The sequence below is a fragment of the Phaseolus vulgaris genome, chromosome 4 (assembly GCF_051622355.1).
Source record: "Phaseolus vulgaris cultivar YP4 chromosome 4, ASM5162235v1, whole genome shotgun sequence".
Classification (NCBI taxonomy): Eukaryota; Viridiplantae; Streptophyta; class Magnoliopsida; order Fabales; family Fabaceae; genus Phaseolus; species Phaseolus vulgaris.
This window is the reverse complement of record NC_143501.1, coordinates 5,997,588-6,016,984: the sequence shown is the minus strand read 5'-3', so window position 1 is coordinate 6,016,984 and position 19,397 is coordinate 5,997,588. Positions and strand designations below refer to the sequence as shown.

The 19,397-nt window shown below is 31.8% G+C and overlaps 2 protein-coding genes across 2 annotated transcripts; both read left to right on the top strand.

The window, feature by feature from the left end:
• Positions 1 to 2,258: 2,258 nt before the first annotated feature.
• LOC137836989 (protein LONGIFOLIA 1) lies at positions 2,259 to 7,684 on the top strand. The gene is made up of 5 exons (XM_068645799.1): positions 2,259 to 3,172; positions 4,346 to 4,398; positions 4,475 to 6,214; positions 6,292 to 6,445; positions 6,610 to 7,684. The coding sequence occupies exons 1-5, from the start codon at positions 3,028 to 3,030 to the stop codon at positions 7,392 to 7,394; spliced, it is 2,877 nt and encodes a 958-aa protein (XP_068501900.1). The 5' UTR covers positions 2,259 to 3,027; the 3' UTR covers positions 7,395 to 7,684.
• An 8,520-nt stretch (positions 7,685 to 16,204) lies between these two features.
• On the top strand, positions 16,205 to 19,329 carry LOC137836623 (uncharacterized). The gene is made up of 4 exons (XM_090301540.1): positions 16,205 to 17,932; positions 18,047 to 18,884; positions 18,990 to 19,189; positions 19,297 to 19,329. Exons 1-4 carry the CDS (start codon positions 16,205 to 16,207, stop codon positions 19,327 to 19,329), a joined length of 2,799 nt encoding a protein of 932 aa, XP_090157666.1.
• Positions 19,330 to 19,397: the final 68 nt, after the last annotated feature.

Below are 19,397 nucleotides of genomic sequence, written 5' to 3'. Positions count from 1 at the left end.
TTTAAGTCATGTCCCAAGTAAGGAAATGATGGAAAAAAACAATTTTGTTAATAAAATATTATACCTTTTGAATTTAATCAATAATGTTTATTCAGTAAAATTTTGAATAATGTTATACCCTTTGCATCATGCTTTTTATTAATTATTTTAATATTTTATAAATAAAATAATGTGTATTTTAAAACATAAAAACTAATATTTTTTTAAAAAGTCAACTTTATTAAAAAATCAAAAGTTTAAAGCTATTCTAAAATCTATTTCATGAAAATTTATTTATAAACTTCATCCTAAGTTGGTTGAAATAAATTCAAAATATTCATTTTTGATAAATTATCTATAAAAAAAGGAATATAGTCAACTAAAATAAAAAAAACACTTTACATGGTACATCTATTTTTGAACTAGCTATTTAAAATCAACAATTTTAATTATATGACCATCTAATGTAGTTTAAAAGACAATTTACATTTTCAATATACTAATTTAATATAAATTTTAAAAAATTTCAGAATTTATTTATTAATTTTTTACATAATTTAAAACTAAGCACTACAACAAAATAATTAAATAGATTTTTTATATTAAATTATATATTATTTTATAAATTAAAAAATTATTAATATTTAAATTAATTTATATTATTAATAAAAAAACTATAAATTAATTTTTAAATTAGTATTTAAGCTACCAAGATTTTATTTACCATTTAAAATAATTAGTAGCTAAAATTTTGGTAGATTATTACATACAAATTTAGAAACTAATTTATAACTTTTTATTAATAATAAAAATTACTTTAAATACTAATAAATTTTTAGTGTATAAATAGTATCTAATTTAATAAATATAGCAACTAATTAATTTTTCTCTTTAAAATTAATTTTATTTAATAAGTTTTTAGTACTAAGAGTGTATAATTTAATTTTAATAAATGTTAATTAATAGCATATAATTGTGTTTAGTCATAGTATTATCATTAGTAAGGATTATTTATGATATAAAAATGGTAATCAACCCTATAAAAAAAAAAACCTTGAATGCATAGAAGTTGAGGGCATGTTGTAGGAATAGAAATAATGTCATCACTTTATTCTTTTTAGAATATTAGTAGTGGTGTTTAAAAGTTGATTAAAAAAGTGGATGATTAAGTTGACAAAATTTGTTTGAATTGAATTACATATTTGAGAATTAAAAATGTTGATTTTATAACACAAATAATGATAACCCTAAAAAAATAATAGAAGTCCTTGAAGTTTGAAAAGGGAGAAAAATATAGTGATTTTGTTTTGTTTTTCCCTCTGAGTCTCTGACAAACTCCACATGCTCCTTGAGAAAGGCCCAAGCCACAGACCCACCCACGTTATTGTGTCTGCATACAAGTGCTAGGAAATGACCACAGCAGATCTACCTCATCTCTGACCCACGCATTTATACACTTTTTTTTTCTTTTTTTTTTCAATAATATAATTATCCAAATAAAATTTATTTATTTTATGTCAAATTCTAACATCAAATAACATAACAGATGACACCCTAAATTTAATAAGTTTTATTAAAAAAAATTCTCACATTACTATTTTGATCCTATCTAGGGTTAGCTCAAGATTTTCAAATTTTGACCATTTATCTAGATTAGGTTAATATGGAATCTCCATAATCCCTTTTTAAAATGTCCTTTTTAAGTGCAAAATATGCAATACCCATAATATTTTTTATCACTAAAAAAAATAATTATTATATTGATCAAACTGAATATTATTTTATAAATAAAAAATTATTAATATCTGATATAATTGTTATTATTAATAAAAAATTATAAATGAATTTTTAAATTGATATAAATTAGTTAGTAATATTTTAGCTATTAATTGTTTTAAATTCTTGAATGTATATAAATTATATCTAAATTATAGTTAATTTAAAAGGAAAATAATTATTAATTAAAATTTTAATAACTAATTTAAAATCTAAAATAAATAATAACTAAAATCTTGGTAGTTAATTTAGATATTAATTTAAAAATTAATTTAAAATTTTTTTAATAAATAAAATTATTTTAAATATTAATAAATTTTTAATTTATAAAATAATATCTCACTTATATAATATAATAATTAATTATTTTTTATCTTAAAATCGAATATAACCTGAAATTGGGTTTGTTTTTATTGAGATAATAATTAAAAGAACTCAACTACTAAGAATTTGATAACGAGAATTTATACATATATATATTTAACAGGTCTTATCTGTCTCATGCACTCTGATTTTGACACCTCAAATTCCACTCTTTTTCTCCTCTCTCTTACGTAATGTGAATAAGAAAAGGTGTCTCTGAGAGTTGTTTATTCTTGGCCAAAATTTTCAACACTTGCCTTCTTCATATATACACACCACAACTCCTCTCTCTCACACTCTTTAGCCTCTGCAGCTGCATCCTCTGCAAGAGAAAGCAAAACTAAAGATAAAAAATATTCTTCTGCTCAGTTAAAGAAACAAAAACATCTCTTCTTGGGTCTCTCAAAATTTTCCATCTTCTTTCTGCATCACTTTGGAATTGCTTCGTTTCTACTTCTTTTTTGTTCTTTCTATTCTGCTTTTGCAGGATATATATTCTCTTATCTGCTGTGTGAAACCCCAACATCACCCTCTTTCTGCAATTTTCTGCTTTCTTTCTCTTTGCTCCTCTCAAGGTCTTGGACATTCTCTTCCCTTCACATGCACATGCACACGCTCATACACATGTATGTAATGTGTGTAACAAGCAAAAGCATGAAATTTGCATGACCAAGTCTTCTCCTGGCTTAATGCAAGTTCCAGTCAATGCATTGATGTTATCAATTTATCATCTTTTTCAGAAACTTCTCTGATCCAAAACACCAATTCCTCCTTCTGAACCACCTTGACTACACACTCCAAATTCTTTCTACCCCAAAACAAAAGGCCTTTAATTTATTCTTTGTGGGAGGAGGATGGTAGTTTCTTAGGCCTTGTGAACTCTGAAAAGTTGAAGGGTATAGCAGAAAAATGTCTAAAAAGGTTTTCACATCAATGAAGGATGAAAATCCAGACTTGCAGAAGCAAATTGGGTGCATCAGTGGATTTTTTCAGCTCTTTGACCGCCACAGGTTCCTCACAGGTAGCAGCCACAGTCAGAACATACCAACTAAAGGTAATATAATCTGCAATATATCTGTTATTGCCATATATGCATTTTGATGATGCTTTTGTTAGTATTAATGTTACCTAGATACATTTTTTAATATGTGATATTCATAAACTTTATATTAAAAAAAGACTAAATAACAATTTTTAGTTGACATTAATAAAAATGACTAATTGACAAATTTTGATTGGCATGTATACTGAGTAAAATCGCTTTCTTTCAACATTAATTGGACTGGCCCTATCAACTTGCAATTTGTCAGTGATATAATGTCACAGTTTTTTCCCATTAGCTATTTTTTGTTCAGCTTTATTTTAAAATTTGATGGGATGAGAAGGGTAGTTGCTGATTAACTGGTTATTGGTAAAAGTTCTTTCACTGCCTGTAGTTACAAGGCAAAACAAAGCTCTTTTTTTTTTTCCTTTTTAACTGTTCTCCTGATTAACTCATGGATGCATTTCCAAATTAAATCATTGTTTAATGTAGAAATCATTGTTTCAGATGTTTAAATATTAAATGCTTTGGAATGTCAGTTTTCATTCTTTAGCAGTGCCTGAGATGCAGATATGTTTTTTCTTTTGAATTTGTACCATTCCCAGTAATTATTTCATTTTCCTCATTTAATATAAGATGAGTGTTTGGTTGGAATAATTATGGAGAAATAATTATTTCCTTTCAATGTGTCTGAAGAAGCTGGCAAAACAAATAATTTAACTAAATACAAACAAATACAGACTTTATACATTTCCAGGTAGAGCACATGGTTCTGCATAAATGTTTTATCATTGCTACCATGCAAAATTTTTGCAGATAAATAAGTACATTTCTGGTTCAGATTTTTCCATTAAAATATTAAGATTCCTTGTACGATAACTACTCTTAAATGACAAGTTTTTGGTACTGCTCATGATGGTTCATACATTCAAATTAGGTGTATTAAGCTAATAATTGTCATTACATATTTAAATAATGGTGTGTTAATGGTGTCATATTTAATGGTGTGTTAACTTTTAACTTATTACATTGAACTGGGATGATATTATTTTCTTTAAAGGCTTAACTTTTGAACCTGCCAACATAATCTATCAGAAAGAATTTAGGAATGAAGGCTTTAGTTTAGATTAAAATTTTCACAAGACATTCAAACTACTTCCTACTAAAATTCCCTTCCTTTCTCAGGTGGAACAAGGAACCAAGTGAAAGAGGTGAATAATACAAATCAAAAGGCAACGGTAAGAAAAGTGGTTAAAAGTTGAAATCATCAGAAAAACTTGGTAGAAACAGTTAAGAATGTGAGTTTGGTTGCAGGGAAACATTAATGTGAAGGTTGCAAGAGAGAATCAGCAATTCTCCACAGAATCATCAGGAACTTCAATGTCTTCATCCTCTCGTTCATCTAGCATGTCATCCCTTGAGTTCAGTAGAACAATTCAGATAGAAGCACCACCAATCAGTCCAATGAAAATTCCAGAGAACTGTAATTCAGAAATAGCATTGAAGCAACATGGCAACCGAGGCTCTCAGTCCCTTGATCTCTATGATATTGTCAAAGAGTCAATGCATAGAGATGTTCAGGGATTGTCAGTAAAAACTGTGGCTAAAGAGGAAAAGAAGGGTAGAATCTTGAAACACGTTGACTCTCCCAGGCCTTTGGAGCCCCCAAAACCTGTCAATATGGTTGCTTGGGATTCCCCCAGACTCTCTTATGATGGGAGGGACACACAAGATACATTAAAATCTGCTACAAAGCCTAAGGAACTCCCCAGGCTTTCCTTGGACAGCAGAGAAGGATCCATCAAAAGCTTCAATGAAGGAACAAAATGTCGCGGCCTTCTGAAGGGTCTACAGAAAGGGTATAGTAGCTCGGGCACAATGCTTAAGCAGCTGCAGGAACCAGAAACTTCTAGAAGATCATCCAGTGTTGTAGCAAGGTTGATGGGACTAGAAACCTTCCAAGAATGCACAGAAACTTGTTGTGATACTCAACAAAGGATCTGTACAAGCAAAAATGAATCAAATTCAGAACCTAGCACAAATGATGAGTACAAGCAACACCAAAATGTTGTATCATTGAAGGGATCTACCTTGCTTCAGTTTAGGAGGGATGCTTCAATCCTAAATGTGACTCCTTATTCACGGTTTTCCCTAGAACCAACTCTGTGGAGGCAGCCCGAAGCAAGTCAAGGTTCTCAATTACAAACTTCCAAGAGAAGTGAATCTTCAGCAAAAGCATCAAACCAATCGCTCTCGGTATACGGGGAAATTGAAAAGAGGATAGCAGATATAGAGTTCAAAAATTCTGGAAAGGATCTCAGAGCGCTTAAACAGATTCTTGATGCAATGCAGAGATATAAAGAATCATTACATATTACAAGGGATCAGGCTTCAAATTCTCTATCTGACAATAGGAGTAATAGCAGTCTTAGTGAAAGCTCGATAGTCAAAAGCCCAAGAATACGGCAGAAGGACCCAACATCCACCACTGTTGACATTTCAAATTCACCAATTTTCATAATGAAACCAGCAAAATCTGCAAGACAAACCAGCAAGTTTAGTCCTGCTAATCCTGTTAATGGAGTAATGGGTGGCAAACTTGACAGGAAAACAGCAAAGGGTATCAGTCCAGCAATCAGACATGCCAAGGATTCCATTGGTCAACCCTTCCACTCGGTGGACAAGAGTAACAATAAGATGAGAACATCAAAATTGTTGCAATCCCCAAAAGTTCCTCAAGTGATCCATGGGGAAAATGCCACCAACTCCAGCAATGCAACAGGGGCCAAGAGCCCGAGACTGCAAAAGAAGTTTGGTTTGGAGAGGCGCTCACCAACAACAAGCCCATCATCAGATTCAAGCAGTAACAGAAGACAACACAATAGGCAATCTGTGGAATTGTCTTCCCCAAGTACTACACCCAGACAAAAATCCAGTGAGACCAAAAACCAAAGGGGGGGTTTTAAGCATGAAGTTGGCGTAGAAGTCATTCACATGGATCATTCTGATAGGATCAACAGCAACTGCATCCAGTTAAAGGGCTTGAATCAAAATGTATGTATATCTTATTCCCATCTTTGAATTCTTGCAACTAAATCACCTGGTTTAATATTTTTCTTTTCATTGACCAGAATTCAGCAAATGATTTGAGCAAAGAAAGCTTTCAAGCTGAGAAAATAATTACAGCAGAACAACCAAGCCCTGTGTCTGTTCTTGATGCTGCTTTCTACAGTGAAGAACCACCTTCTCCAGTTAAAAAGAAATCAGACATCACAAAAGATTTAGGTAGGTTACACACTTCATTTCTAAGCAGCATAGATTGAATCATCTTTAAAATGAATCATGCACAAAATACATTATTTTATGCCATTATCAAAAAAACAAAAATCCAGTAAAGGAGGTTTTGTTACATATTATATTATTGACTTTATTCAAATTTATTGCTACAGATGATGCTCTTAACACTTATGATAGCAGCGAGGAGAACTCAGAAGATCTTCTTCTTTTATCCAACAATGCAAAAGCAAACTTCAGCAGTAGAACCAGTGATACTGACTTGAGAACTCCAAATTTGGTTCAAATTCTCCATCAAATTGACTCAAATGATGAGATATTTACCAATTTCAGAGACTATAAAGATCCTGACCATAAATATATATCAGAAATACTGTTAGCATCAGGATTGCTCAGCAGTCCAAGCTCTAGCTACGGTTTTCATTCATCAAGTCAGCCCATAAACCCAAAGTTGTTCCTTGTACTAGAGCAAATCAAGACAAACAAAAAGTGTTTCAAAATTGAATACAATGCCAAGAAAATTGCTGGGCTGAATAGTCCTGACCAAACGCAAAGACAGCTAATATTTGATGTCGTTAATGACATTCTAGCTCAGAAAATAATATTGGAAAGTTCTACTCCGTGGTGCCAGTCAAATCAGCCAATAAGTAGAACAGTACGAGGACAGCTGCTTTTGGATGAGCTTTGCACAGAAATTGATAAGTTACAACATAAACATAGGAATGTCAACCTGGTTAATGAGGATGAGAATATGAGAAGCCTCTTGTGGGAAGAGTTGATGCACTGTCCCACAATTTACACAAACAGTTACATGGAAATTCCAAATGTTGTGTTGGATATTGAACGGTTGATCTTCAAAGATTTGATAACTGAAGTTGTGAGAAGTGAAGTAGCTAACCATTCTGGTAAGCACTGCAAACAACTGCTGTTTTCCAAGTAGGACTTCTGGGTAATCAGTTTAAGAAATAATTTTCAGCCTTCATCTGTAAACTTTCTTTTCTACCTATACTTATACTTTGAGGAGGGGTAATTAATAGAAACTTTAGATTTTATTTCCTGTCTAAACTCATTAAGCATTGATGTCTACAATTATCTTTTTTTCACGGATTTATAGTGTATGTTGAAAAAATACATGTAGAAATGCAGATAAATGTATATATCTATCAATGACATGATCTTCTTTGTTAGGGCAAGCTCCTCCAGAGGTGCTAATGCCTCAACTTTTTATTATATGTTTCCTTCCATTCAAAATATTTCTGGTAATATTACATAATACTACGTTATCTGGTCTCTGCCATCTCTTCAGTAACAGTATAATAACCATGAAGATCATAAACAAAATGAAAAAGAAGTTCAGCACCATGTGGACTTTTTATTTGTTGTGCATCATGGATCAAAACTCAACCTGAACCTCAGTATTGCTCTTTTCACCAATTCTAAGAAATGGCTCACTGTCATATAACTAATTCCAATTATTGACTAGGAACTTGTATGCTAAAGTTGTGTCGCTTTTAATTTTCTGCACTTCTAAATGAACTCTTAGGCTTTAGCCATGTAAAACAGAGATTTGTAGCAATAACAACTAATGCTGAAAAAAGTAGATTCAATTTTCATATCAGTGCACTCCCTGTGAAGATAGTTCATACATCTACTCTACATTTCTTTTGGTGAATAATCAGTTAGTTACTTTCACAATATTGTAAATTTCATGAAACAAAAATGGTATACTAATATATTATTTATTTCTTTTATCCTAAAAAATTATTAAATTATACAATATTTATTACAAATTGCAAAAGCATATGACAGGGAGAGGGAGAGTAAACAGGTGTATCAGGTTTGCATTTTATAATTATACATTTCATATAAAATCATCCCATTAATAACGTTTCTCTCTTTTTTCTACCCTTTCCTTTAAAATATCAAACACCAATCATATGAAGTATTCAACATACCATCATAAATATCGCAAACAAACTTCAGTAAAAAGAATCACGAATCATGAATTAATTCACAAGGGAAATGATATTAGCACATACCTTAAAGACTGTTAAAATGGGAACATGCCTCTACAAGATAGTAATATACATACTATAATTGCCATAAGCAAACAGCGACCTAGATTTCACCACTACAGAACTATCTATTCTGACAGTCACTTGAACTAGTACAATAAATGTGTCAAAAATGGAAGCATGTACTTGTAGCTCACATTTTTTTATGACAATTTAGCATAATTTGAGGACTAGAAGCACATAATTGAAGTCTATCAACACACTGTATTCAAAACAATCCAATACACAATTGAAATAGCATAGCTGGATGGTGGAGAGCCTCTAGAAGCCACTTCTTCAACCTGAATTCGTAAAAGTACTGCAAAAAAAGTGTTTCTTTCCACTGTTTTCACAACATCCTAGTTTCTAACACATACATAACTCTGAAAACAATTCCCATCATCCATTAAAACTCATCACAGGAAAAACAAGCCCAAAACCGTAGCACGTGTAAATTTAAATGTAAAACATAAATGAGGGAAAAAGGAAATTTTGGGGTGAAGGGAAAAGAGGGAAAGATTCAAAATTGAGAAAGTAATGGGGCAAAATGAAAATAAAAAGTTTACCAGTGGATTGCAGGTCCTAAATGAAGGTAATGCATGAGAGGGATTGAGATTTAGGAGTATATATATACAACACAGTAATTGCATAACTGAATATACTTTCATTATCACAATACACAACATTTTTTTGTTGCTTGTGCTCGAGTTCCTCCATTCAATGTACATAACTTCCTTGCATGCTTAGGTAGTTCCAAGTACTCACCTTTTGTAATAGACAAATCTACACCATCAAGTAACTTGGACATAGTTAGTAGTTGATTTCTTTTATCAAGATGACCTACAAATTAATTATATGATAATTAATTCTAATCCTCCAAAATATAATGCAATATCTAAGGTTCCTTTGATATAACTAAAGATTCACTTAATAAAACTTCAATACTCCTCATTAGGATTGGACATAAATTTACTAATCGCTCTCATTATGTATGGTCTTGTACAAACCATGACATACATAAGATTTTTCACTACTTATGCATATGATATTCGAGATATTTTCTTCCTTAGTGTTTCATTGTTAGAACTTGTACTTGAGGATAACTTACAATTGATAGGAAGCTTGGTAGAAATTTTCTTACAATCCTCCTTGTTGAAGTGTCACAAAATTTTTGGTAAATAATTATTTTAAGAAAGCAGAACATTCCATCTTCTCTATCTCAAAGGATTTTCATCCTTAAAAATCTTACTTGTTGGTCCTAAGTCCTTCATATCAAACACTGTAGCCAACTGTTCCTTCAATTCTACGATTCGAGCTTTGTTGGGGTCTACCAACAACATGTCAACCACATACAATAAGATACTAAAATCATTCTCATCAAACTTATTATAAATGTACAATGGTCTAAACCTAGTTTGTTGCAACCAAGCTTATTGATGAAGAATCAAATCTATTGTGTCAACGCCTAGACACATGTTTTTGTTGAAGATGGATGAAGCTCATCTCTACCTAGTCTTAGTGTGTTTGATGTAGATGTTAGCTAGGTTGCTTTGTAGGTTGCTATATGTCTTAGATGATCTCATTCTTTAGGGTTGAGTGTATTCAAGGTTGCCTTTTGCTGCATGACCCATCCTAGATGCCAAATCAAGGTAGTAAGATCAAGCTCATTATGTAGTTAAATGGTTTGGAAAAGCTTTTTGAAGTTTTCTTAAATGGCTTAATTCAGTGCAAAAATAAATCTGTTTTATTGAGAGGTAATCGGTTTATTTTGTCTCTGTTAAAGGCTTTTCGAAATTCTGTTAGGGCACCAAAGGTACAGCTCAGTCTGTTATTTCAGTTAAGCTGAGCTGGCAACTTTATCATCTTTTAACCTGTTGTTTTTCACAATAAATCTGTTGTTTTGCTAACTGCTCTGTAACTGTTTTTTAAAAGTGGTTAGAAACTGTTCTCTATAAAATAAAATGCCCTTCTCACGTAAAGGGATGCTGAACAATCACAGTTTTAACAGAGATACAACATTTTGTGTGTGAGAAAGTGAATTGAAAAGGTTTTGCAAAGGTTTTTCAAAAGTGAAATACATGTGAGCTTGTTCTTAAAGAACCTTGTGCTGGATGAAGGTGCTGGTACTGTCTTGGAGCAAATAGAACAACTGGTTTATGTTCTTGCAACATTGTTTCAGGTGTAATCTTTTCCTTATTCCTTCTTGTATTGGTTTTGATCGTTAGTCACTCTAGATAGGGTTTCTTGGAGTGCAAGGTATGCTGGAATAGTGTTTTTCAGCCTTGATAGTTGATGTTCTTGAAGGGTTCAAGAACTGCTGTGTGTTTGTAATTGATTGTATCAGTTTTTAGTGGATTACACCTTGGAGTGAGGTGAACTGGACGTAGCTCTTGATGAGTGAACCAGTATAAAAATTCTTGTGTGATTCTTTTCTCATCTTTGCACTTAATTCTATAATTTCACATAATCTGTCAAGAAAGGAATTTGTTATATTGAAACTAAATCTGTTAATTCTGGACCTGGTTAGATATGTTGTTCTAACTTGTTAATCAATCCTCTAACCATAAATCAAGCTGCTGTGTGAATCTGTAATAGGATAAGAAGGGTGAACTGGTTCCTTTAACTAAACTGTGACATTTGGTTCATTACTCTAGATTGCTTATGTTAAGTAAAAAGCTGATTAATTCTGTACCTTACACTGCAACTTTATAAACAGTGAAGGTTAATCAATTTGGTTATGGTATTGCTGCTGGTTGATCTAAACTGTGCTGATCTTGTTTTAATTGTGCCAGATTCATCTGTAAAAACAATTTGTTCCTTTTAATATCAATATGTTCTTTTCACCTCTGTTACATAGTAAATTAGATTGTTTGCAAAAATTTGATAAGCTCAATTCACCCCTTCCCTCTTGATCTTAGACACTGCTTAACTCTAACAGTTTTAAATTGTATAGAGATTTGGTCAGCTTACGAACCAAATTTTCTTGCTCTCTTTAATTGGAATATACACACACACATATATGTATGTATATATCCTTATTAAGTTCTCCATAAAGAAAATGATGTTTTTACATCTAATTATTCAGTATATAAATAAAATGTAATACACGCGGTCACTATTGTGACACTGATTGTGACAGATGGTGACTCCACTAGGAACATTTTTTTAGAGAGTCATACCTAATTAATTAAATGTACAAAATTTGTGGTTTTTATGTTTATCTTTTCCATTTTCTAATATATATTCATTTTTGTTTGCTTTATATGTATTATACTATAAAATCCTAAGGTAGAATACAATTGTTATATCTGCTTAGACTTTCTGATTGTTTTGTAAGTGAGGGGTTCCAATAAACATTTCTTGCTCCCCTCATACACACAGATACACACTACTGCATATATTGAGTGAGGCCCTATACCTAGTCTAGGTAAGCATAAAATTAGATGGGTTGTGTAACAATGTCATTTGATGTACTTCCTGTATGGCTATTGTGAGAAATCCACACTAGTGCAAAATGTATAAACAAGTGCGGTTTATTTAGTGTGGCTTTGCGCTCAAACGCTTCTGTAAAAAATGTGGTGACATTTTTGTAATTAAGTTCATTTACAAGTGCGGCTATTTGTACAACCGTCCTTGTAAATCAAAACGCTTGATTTACGAATGCGGCATTACAAATAGTCGCCCTTGTAAATCAAGCATTTTGATTGACAAGGGCAACCGCCTTCTTAAAACCTTTTTAACCCTAATTCAGAAACGCACCACTTACATTTTGATACTCTCATTTCTGTCGCACTTTGTTTCTCTTATGTGTTTCCTCCATTAATTGTGCTTCCTCTTTTCTTCCTCTCTTCTTTGCATTGTCTTTGTACCATCAGTAAGCATTGTCTTCCTCTCTTCTTCTTCACCATTGATTTTTGTATGTTTTGCGTTTCTCTTATGTTTTGTTTTATGTCATTGCTAAGGTCATGCTTGGGAAGGTTTTTTTTTGCGCTTTCTACTGTGCCTTCTTCGTTGTTGTTGTCGCCTTGCTCCGTCACATATTTGCGTTTCATTGGAGAATTTTTATTCGCGTTTTCTGGACTTCCATTGGGATGAAATACGAAGATGTATAATATGGATGCACCAAGAGATAAAAAGAAATGCTAAAATAATGGTCATGTTCTTCGGAAAAGATCAAAGTTGAGAACATTGATTAGAAACCCAATCAACAGCGAAAAAGAAAAGAAACCCTAAATGCTTATCATAAATGCGATTTATAAATGCAGCTATGTAAATAGCCGCATTTATAAATTAAATTTATGAATGCAGCTATATATAGCCGCCTTCTTATCTCTTCTATTTACAAATGTGTGCTCATCAAATGCGGTTATATAGCCACCCTTATAAATGTAAAATAGTCGCATTCGTTTTGCTTTTTTGCACCAGTGCCAACTAGAGTTTGTTCTCTTCATTCATATTCCCACATCAAATTGATTTTCAACTATTGTGGGAAATGTTGTGAACTGAGTCTGGTGGACTTATATCTTTAGGATTATGAGTTGTCCCTTGTGAGTATGCATATATTGCCTTACATCTTTAAGTGTTACTACGTAAACCTTGGTTAAGGCACAAAAGGTAGATGTTTACATTTCTTTACCTCTCAACATTGCTTGCACTTTTTTAATAAGTGTATCAAATTCACATTTTTGCATATCATGTGGATCATAAGTGTCATTCGAGGCACAAACATGCATTACATATTATGCTTGATGTTTTTTTTGTACATATCATCATCTCACCATAGAAGAAGAAGGAGATTGAATGAAGTCAATCATGCTTTTTGTTCTCATGCATTTCAGTTTATTTTTTTTTTCTTTCCAAAAAAAAAACATTGTGACACCCTTATACGACTTGTGCTAATCAAAGGACCAGGGAAGATTTAGAAAGAACTAAAGAGAAAATAAAGGGTGATATAAGACAATTGAAAGATCAAATGAATCAGATTTTGAAGATATTTTAAAAATATATTAAATATATTTTATTAAATTAATAATTTTGCGCCTGTCATGTTGGTGTAACTAACACTAAGAATTGAATTAATTGTTTTAATAAAAAATTGTGTGTACAATTTTAATTTTTTATAAAAAAATGTTTTAAAATGTCAACTTAACTGACACTATATAATATATTTCTTTTTAAGTAAGAGAAAGGTAGATTATAGGAGATTATGTATTTATAAGAACCTTAAGGCCTTTTGTTTTGGAATCAACCATATGTTGTTGCACAAAAAACCATATCCCCTTCCTGAGTTACGACTTACCCCATTTAAAACCATTTTAAAAAAACGTTATTTAGCAGTCAAAATAATGACAGTTGGTTACACGTGTCGTTATAATTCATTTATAACGACAATTTAGGAATCATCATTATAAACAACTTATTTATAACCACGTCCGAAATAACAATAATTCAAAAACCGTTATATGTCCTTTTTAATTATCGTTAATGTATTTTTTTTTATATTAGTGATGTAATATTTATAGATATATTTTTATGTAATTGTCTATATATCTATGTGTATTTACATATATACAAATATATTTATATGTATATATAAATATTACCTACAAAGAAGGTCATATAAAACTTATCTATGAATTTGAAAATTCGTATGTAACTATTTTTCACTAAATTTTTATGTTCAAAAATTTTTCATAGGTAATTAAGTTTTATCTATTACTTTTTTTTTATTACATATACAAGCTGTAGATAATACTATATTTTTTTTAGTTTATGCCTTTAGTTATATGTTTGGACAACAAGAAAACTAAATGCACCATCAATTGCTTTGTCATGAAACAAATATATTTAATTAATCAATTGTATAGGGTTGCAATAATTTTTTTTCAGTATAATTTCTTTTACATAACTAACATTGAAGTCATATTCTCTAATTGTATAGAATGTAATACAAGAAAATAATTAAATAAAATTTATTTTAGAAATAAAAAATAATTAATTATTATATTGATTATATTAGATATTAAAAATTATTGATATTTTAAGTAATTTTTATTATAATAAAGTTTATAAATTAGTTTCTAAATTGGTATCTAATTAGTTATTAATTTTTACCAACTTTAAAATTTAAAGTACTTGGTAGTTAAAACCTTGATAGTTAATTAGATATCAATTTAGAAACTATAATTTATGAATTTTATTAGTAATAGAAACTACTTTAGATATCAATAATTTTTTTAATTTATAAAATATTCTCTAATTCACTTAATATAGTAATTAATTATTTTTATTTTTAAAATTAATTTGTTTTTAAAGAATTTCTTGAAGTGAAATGAATTTTGATTTAACATAGGTTGATTTATTTGAGATAGAAGCAATATTACAACATAACATGAATGATGATAATGAATAATTTAAAACATAGGAGTATTTTTTTTCTTTTTATGTGGATGGATGTTTCTCTTTGTTTTTTTCTGAAAGGGATTCTATAAAGTAGTGCACTGAAAAGAGATTTAAAGTGTTCTTCTATAACTGCAAAGTATGTTTTGTCTGCTGAAGTAGGGTGTGAGGTCTTATTTAGGGACTGACCCACATGTGTTAAGTCAATTCTGCTTATGGAGATTAAAACATGTTACAATTTTTTTTTCTCTCAGGAAAACCTTATGTATAGTTCATTCTAAAAGATTGGAGCACCCCATAATTTACTTCAATTTTAATTTATAATATTTTCTACTTTAAAAAAGCTTTAAAAAAATTCATATATAGCTTCATAAAATTTGTATCAATTTACTGAAATATTTTGAGATTATTCTAAACCTTTGATCTAGACTTAGATAGTGTGAAGACATTTTCCATAAGTTTTTTATTAATAAAAATAATATTTTAGTAGGTACAAGTTTAAGATTTTTATCAAAATAAATTCTTATATAATTTTTTAAAATATTAAGAAATAATTAAAGAGGTTGGAAGATTAACATGTAGGATGAAATTGTGAGATGTAATAGTAGATCCATACAAGAAAATGTTATATTGACTAAATTAGAAATTATTTTAGAAACTAAAATAAAATTTGGTTTCTAAATTAGTTTCTATTATTGTTAAATAGTTTTTAAATTGGTATCTAATTAGTTACCAATATTTTTACTACCAAATTTAGAATCTAAATAATTGGTAGTTAAAATCTTGTTAACTAATTAGATACCAATTTAAAAATTATTTAACAATAATATAAATAAATAAAAAATTAGTCTCTAAAATGGTCTCTAATTTAGTCAATATAGTAACTCATTATTTTCAATCTCTAAAATTGATTTCTATTTAATAATTTTGTTTTAACGATACTATGAGACAAAGTGACTTATCATGTTATTAGATTCGAATATCTCATAATGTTCCAATTTATTCATTGTTTATAAAATAAATTATAGATTATTAAAAATTAAAGAAATTTTCTTATATAAATAACTTTTTTAATATATAAAACTCATTTTTGTAAAATTCTTATTAAAATATTACTTTTAATAATAATGAAATCGTGTAAAGAAGTTCCATTAGAAATTATCTTAGGGATTCCCATTCTCAATACATGAATTCATGATCAATTAATGCACTGGAGTATTTATTAGGAGATTCTACTAGTCCAAATTAATATATCATGATATTCATATTTTCCCCTATCTTTTTTCTTGAGCTTATTATGCTTGTTTCAAGGGAATGGTTGGATGTATGGCCGAACAGTAAACATTTAGTCCTCAGTAGATCAGTTTCTGATCATTGTGCCATAGTGCTCCAAACAACATCGGTAGATTGGGGGCCGAAACCTTTCAGAAGTCTAGATGTGTGGCAAAGAGATGGAAGATTTTTAGATTTTGTTCGGAGCAAATGGCAGAATTATGAAGTGTTGGGAGGAGGGATGTTTGTACTAAAGGAGAAATTGAAGAAGTTAAAGCTTGATTTGAAGAAGTGGAATAGAGAGGTTTTTGGGAATGTCAATCAAGAAGGTATCTTATTACAAAAGAAAATTCAAGAGTTGGACTCAAGAGATGACGAAGGTTTTTTAGATGAGTTTGGGCGGGAGGAGAGGAGACTTTTGTTGGCTGAACAAAGTCAGAACTTATTTAAACAAGAAGCGATTGTGCAACAGAAAGCAAGGAAAAATTGGTTGAAACAAGGTGACTTAAATACAAAGTTTTTCCATTCATCGGTGAAATGGAGGAGAATGAGAAACGGGATTAACGGGGTAGAAGTGAACGGTCAATGGTGTGAGGAGAAGGAGGTGGTAATGAATAAGGTCAGGGAGTTTTTCGAGGCTAGATTCGTTGGGGAGCCCGAGCCAGTGGTTAGGTTGGACAATGTTCAGTTCTCCTCGTTATCAAAAGGAGATAATGAGTCTCTAGTCGGAGTTGTCTCTGAAGAAGAAGTTAAAAATGCTGTTTGGAGTTGTGATGGTTCGAAGAGCCCTGGTCCTGACGGTTTTAATTTCAGTTTCATTAAGTTTTGTTGGGATTGTCTTAAGGAAGATTTTATCTCAGCAGTAAATGATTTTATGGTCAATGGTAAGTGGCCTAGGGGTTCAAATGCTTCTTTCATCTGTTTGATTCCTAAGAATGATAATCCGCAACAGCTTAATGATTATAGACCGATTTCATTGGTAGGGTGTATGTATAAAACAGTTTCGAAGATTTTGGCTATCAGGTTGAAAAAAGTGATCAGTAAAGTTATCGATGTTAGGCAATCTGCCTTTCTTCAAGGAAGGGGGTTATTGGATAGTATTCTGGTAGCCAATGAAACCTTAGAAGAGTTGAAAAGGAAGAAGAAAAGTTGTGTGTTTTTCAAGGTGGATTATGAGAAAGCATATGACTCTGTGAGGTGGGATTTTATATACTATATGCTAGGAAAGCTTGGTTTTTGTGAAAAGTGGATTTCCTGGATTAAAGCTTGCTTGGAATCAGCGTCGATGTCAATTCTCGTAAACGGGAGTCCTACTAAGGAGTTTATTCCGAAGAAAGGGCTGAGACAAGGTGATCCATTAGCTCCATTCTTGTTTCTTATTGCGGCCGAAGGGTTAGCTGGGGTATCTAGAACTGCAGTAGAGAAGGACTTGATTGAGAGCTTGGAGATTGGAAATAAGTCGGTAAAAGTAAATATGCTTCAGTATGCTGATGACACTTTGTTCTTTTGTAAGGCAAAGAGCAAAAGTGTTTTTAATTTAAAGGTTATGTTGAACTGTTTTGAATTGGCATCTGGTCTTAAGGTGAATTTTTCCAAGAGTAGACTTGGTGGGATTGGGGTGGAGCAGACGGAGATTCTTCACTTTGCGAAAATTCTAAATTGTGAGGTAATGAGCATTCCTTTTAAATATTTGGGGATGCCTGTAGGGGGATGTCATAAGAGGGGTGAGTTCTGGGATGAGGTGGTTAACAGGGTAAAGAAAAGGTTAGGCAGGTGGAAATGAAGATTTATCTCGATGGCGGGGAGGATTTGTTTAATTAAGTCAGTCTTGTCGTCAATACCACTGTTTTATCTTTCTCTTTTTAAGATTCCGTCTATTGTTTTAAAGAAGATTGTGAGTCTGCAGAGGAATTTTTTGTGGGGATGGGGGTCAGATGGAAGGAAGATTGCCTGGGCGGCATGGGATAAGGTTTGTAAACCTAAGGAAGCAGGAGGGCTTGGTATTATAAATGTCAGACAGTTTAATTTGGCTCTGATGGGAAAATGGATATGGCGCCTGAAAACAGAAGCAGGAGGGTTGTGGAAGGAGGTATTGGAATCTAAGTATGGAGGATGGAGAGGTTTGAAGGAGCAGCGAGATAATAAAAGTAAGGTCTCTTTGTGGTGGAGAGATTTAAGGAAGGTCTGGAGGTCTGAGGATTGGGGAGGGAAGTTTGAAGATCGTTTGAATTTGGAGGTCGGAAACGGGAGAGAGATTATGTTTTGGTCAGACAATTGGATTGTCTCAGAAGAATTGAAGAGCACTTTTCCAAGGCTATATTCTTTATCTGTTAATAAGGAGGCAGTTTTATGTGATTGTGGATTGTGGGAAAACGGGACGTGGAAGTGGAACTTAAGGTGGAGAAGGGGTCTGTTCGCTTGGGAAGAGGAGCAAGAAAGTCAACTTTTAGAGTTGATCTCTAATAAGACACTAGAGACAGAAACAGTGGATAGTTGGGTTTGGAAGGATAGCGATTCAACTGAGTTTTCAGTTAAGTCCGCTTATGGGTTTTTAAGGGGAGAAGGTAGTGAGGAAGACTTAAGAAGGTATAAATTTTTCTGGAAAATTAAGGCGCTTCCCTCAGCTCAAGTCACAGCTTGGAGAGTGATTGAAAACAAGGTTGCTTGTAGGGTTAATATAGAGAGAAGAGGAATTGAGATCGAGAGTAATTTGTGTTGCTTGTGTAGGAGGTCAGAGGAGACAACAAATCATTTGTTTTGCGAATGCAGAGTTGCTTGGCTAATTTGGAATCTCTGTTATAACTGGTTAGGAATAAGATCAGTGGATTGTATGGATCCTGGGTCTCATTTTGAACATTTTAAGATTCTGGATGCACCTATTTCAGTTAATCTTATTATGGGAAACCTGTGGATTGCGTTGGTTAGTGAGATATGGAGGCACAGGAATAATTGTTTATTTAAAGGTGGAGTGGTTGATCACACTGAAATTTTCTCTCTAACACAGATTAAGGTTTGGTCATGGATCTCATCAAAGATACCGTCAGCTAATTTCTCATTCTCTGATTGGTGTCTTGAACCCTTGGTATGTATGTATTCTGTTTAGTTTTTATGTAAAAGGTTGTTTCTTGGGTTTCTTTTATTATTGATTGAGATGGGATAGAGAGTAGGAGGTCTTTTGGTTGATATGTAGATGGAAAGGCTCTTTGAGAAAATCTGTT

What these genes read in the sequence shown, in the direction of transcription:
- LOC137836989 (XM_068645799.1), top strand. Translation starts at nt 3,028, where the DNA reads ATGTCTAAAAAGGTTTTCACATCAATGAAGGATGAAAATCCAGACTTG. An exon ending in TAAAGGGCTTGAATCAAAAT is followed by an intron (nt 6,215 to 6,291) that starts GTATGTATATCT and finishes TTCATTGACCAG; the next exon opens with AATTCAGCAAATGATTTGAG. An exon ending in AGACATCACAAAAGATTTAG is followed by an intron (nt 6,446 to 6,609) that starts GTAGGTTACACA and finishes TTATTGCTACAG; the next exon opens with ATGATGCTCTTAACACTTAT.
- LOC137836623 (XM_090301540.1), top strand. Translation starts at nt 16,205, where the DNA reads ATGCTTGTTTCAAGGGAATGGTTGGATGTATGGCCGAACAGTAAACAT. An exon ending in AAGAGGAATTGAGATCGAGA is followed by an intron (nt 18,885 to 18,989) that starts GTAATTTGTGTT and finishes ATAACTGGTTAG; the next exon opens with GAATAAGATCAGTGGATTGT. An exon ending in TCTCTCTAACACAGATTAAG is followed by an intron (nt 19,190 to 19,296) that starts GTTTGGTCATGG and finishes TTTATGTAAAAG; the next exon opens with GTTGTTTCTTGGGTTTCTTT.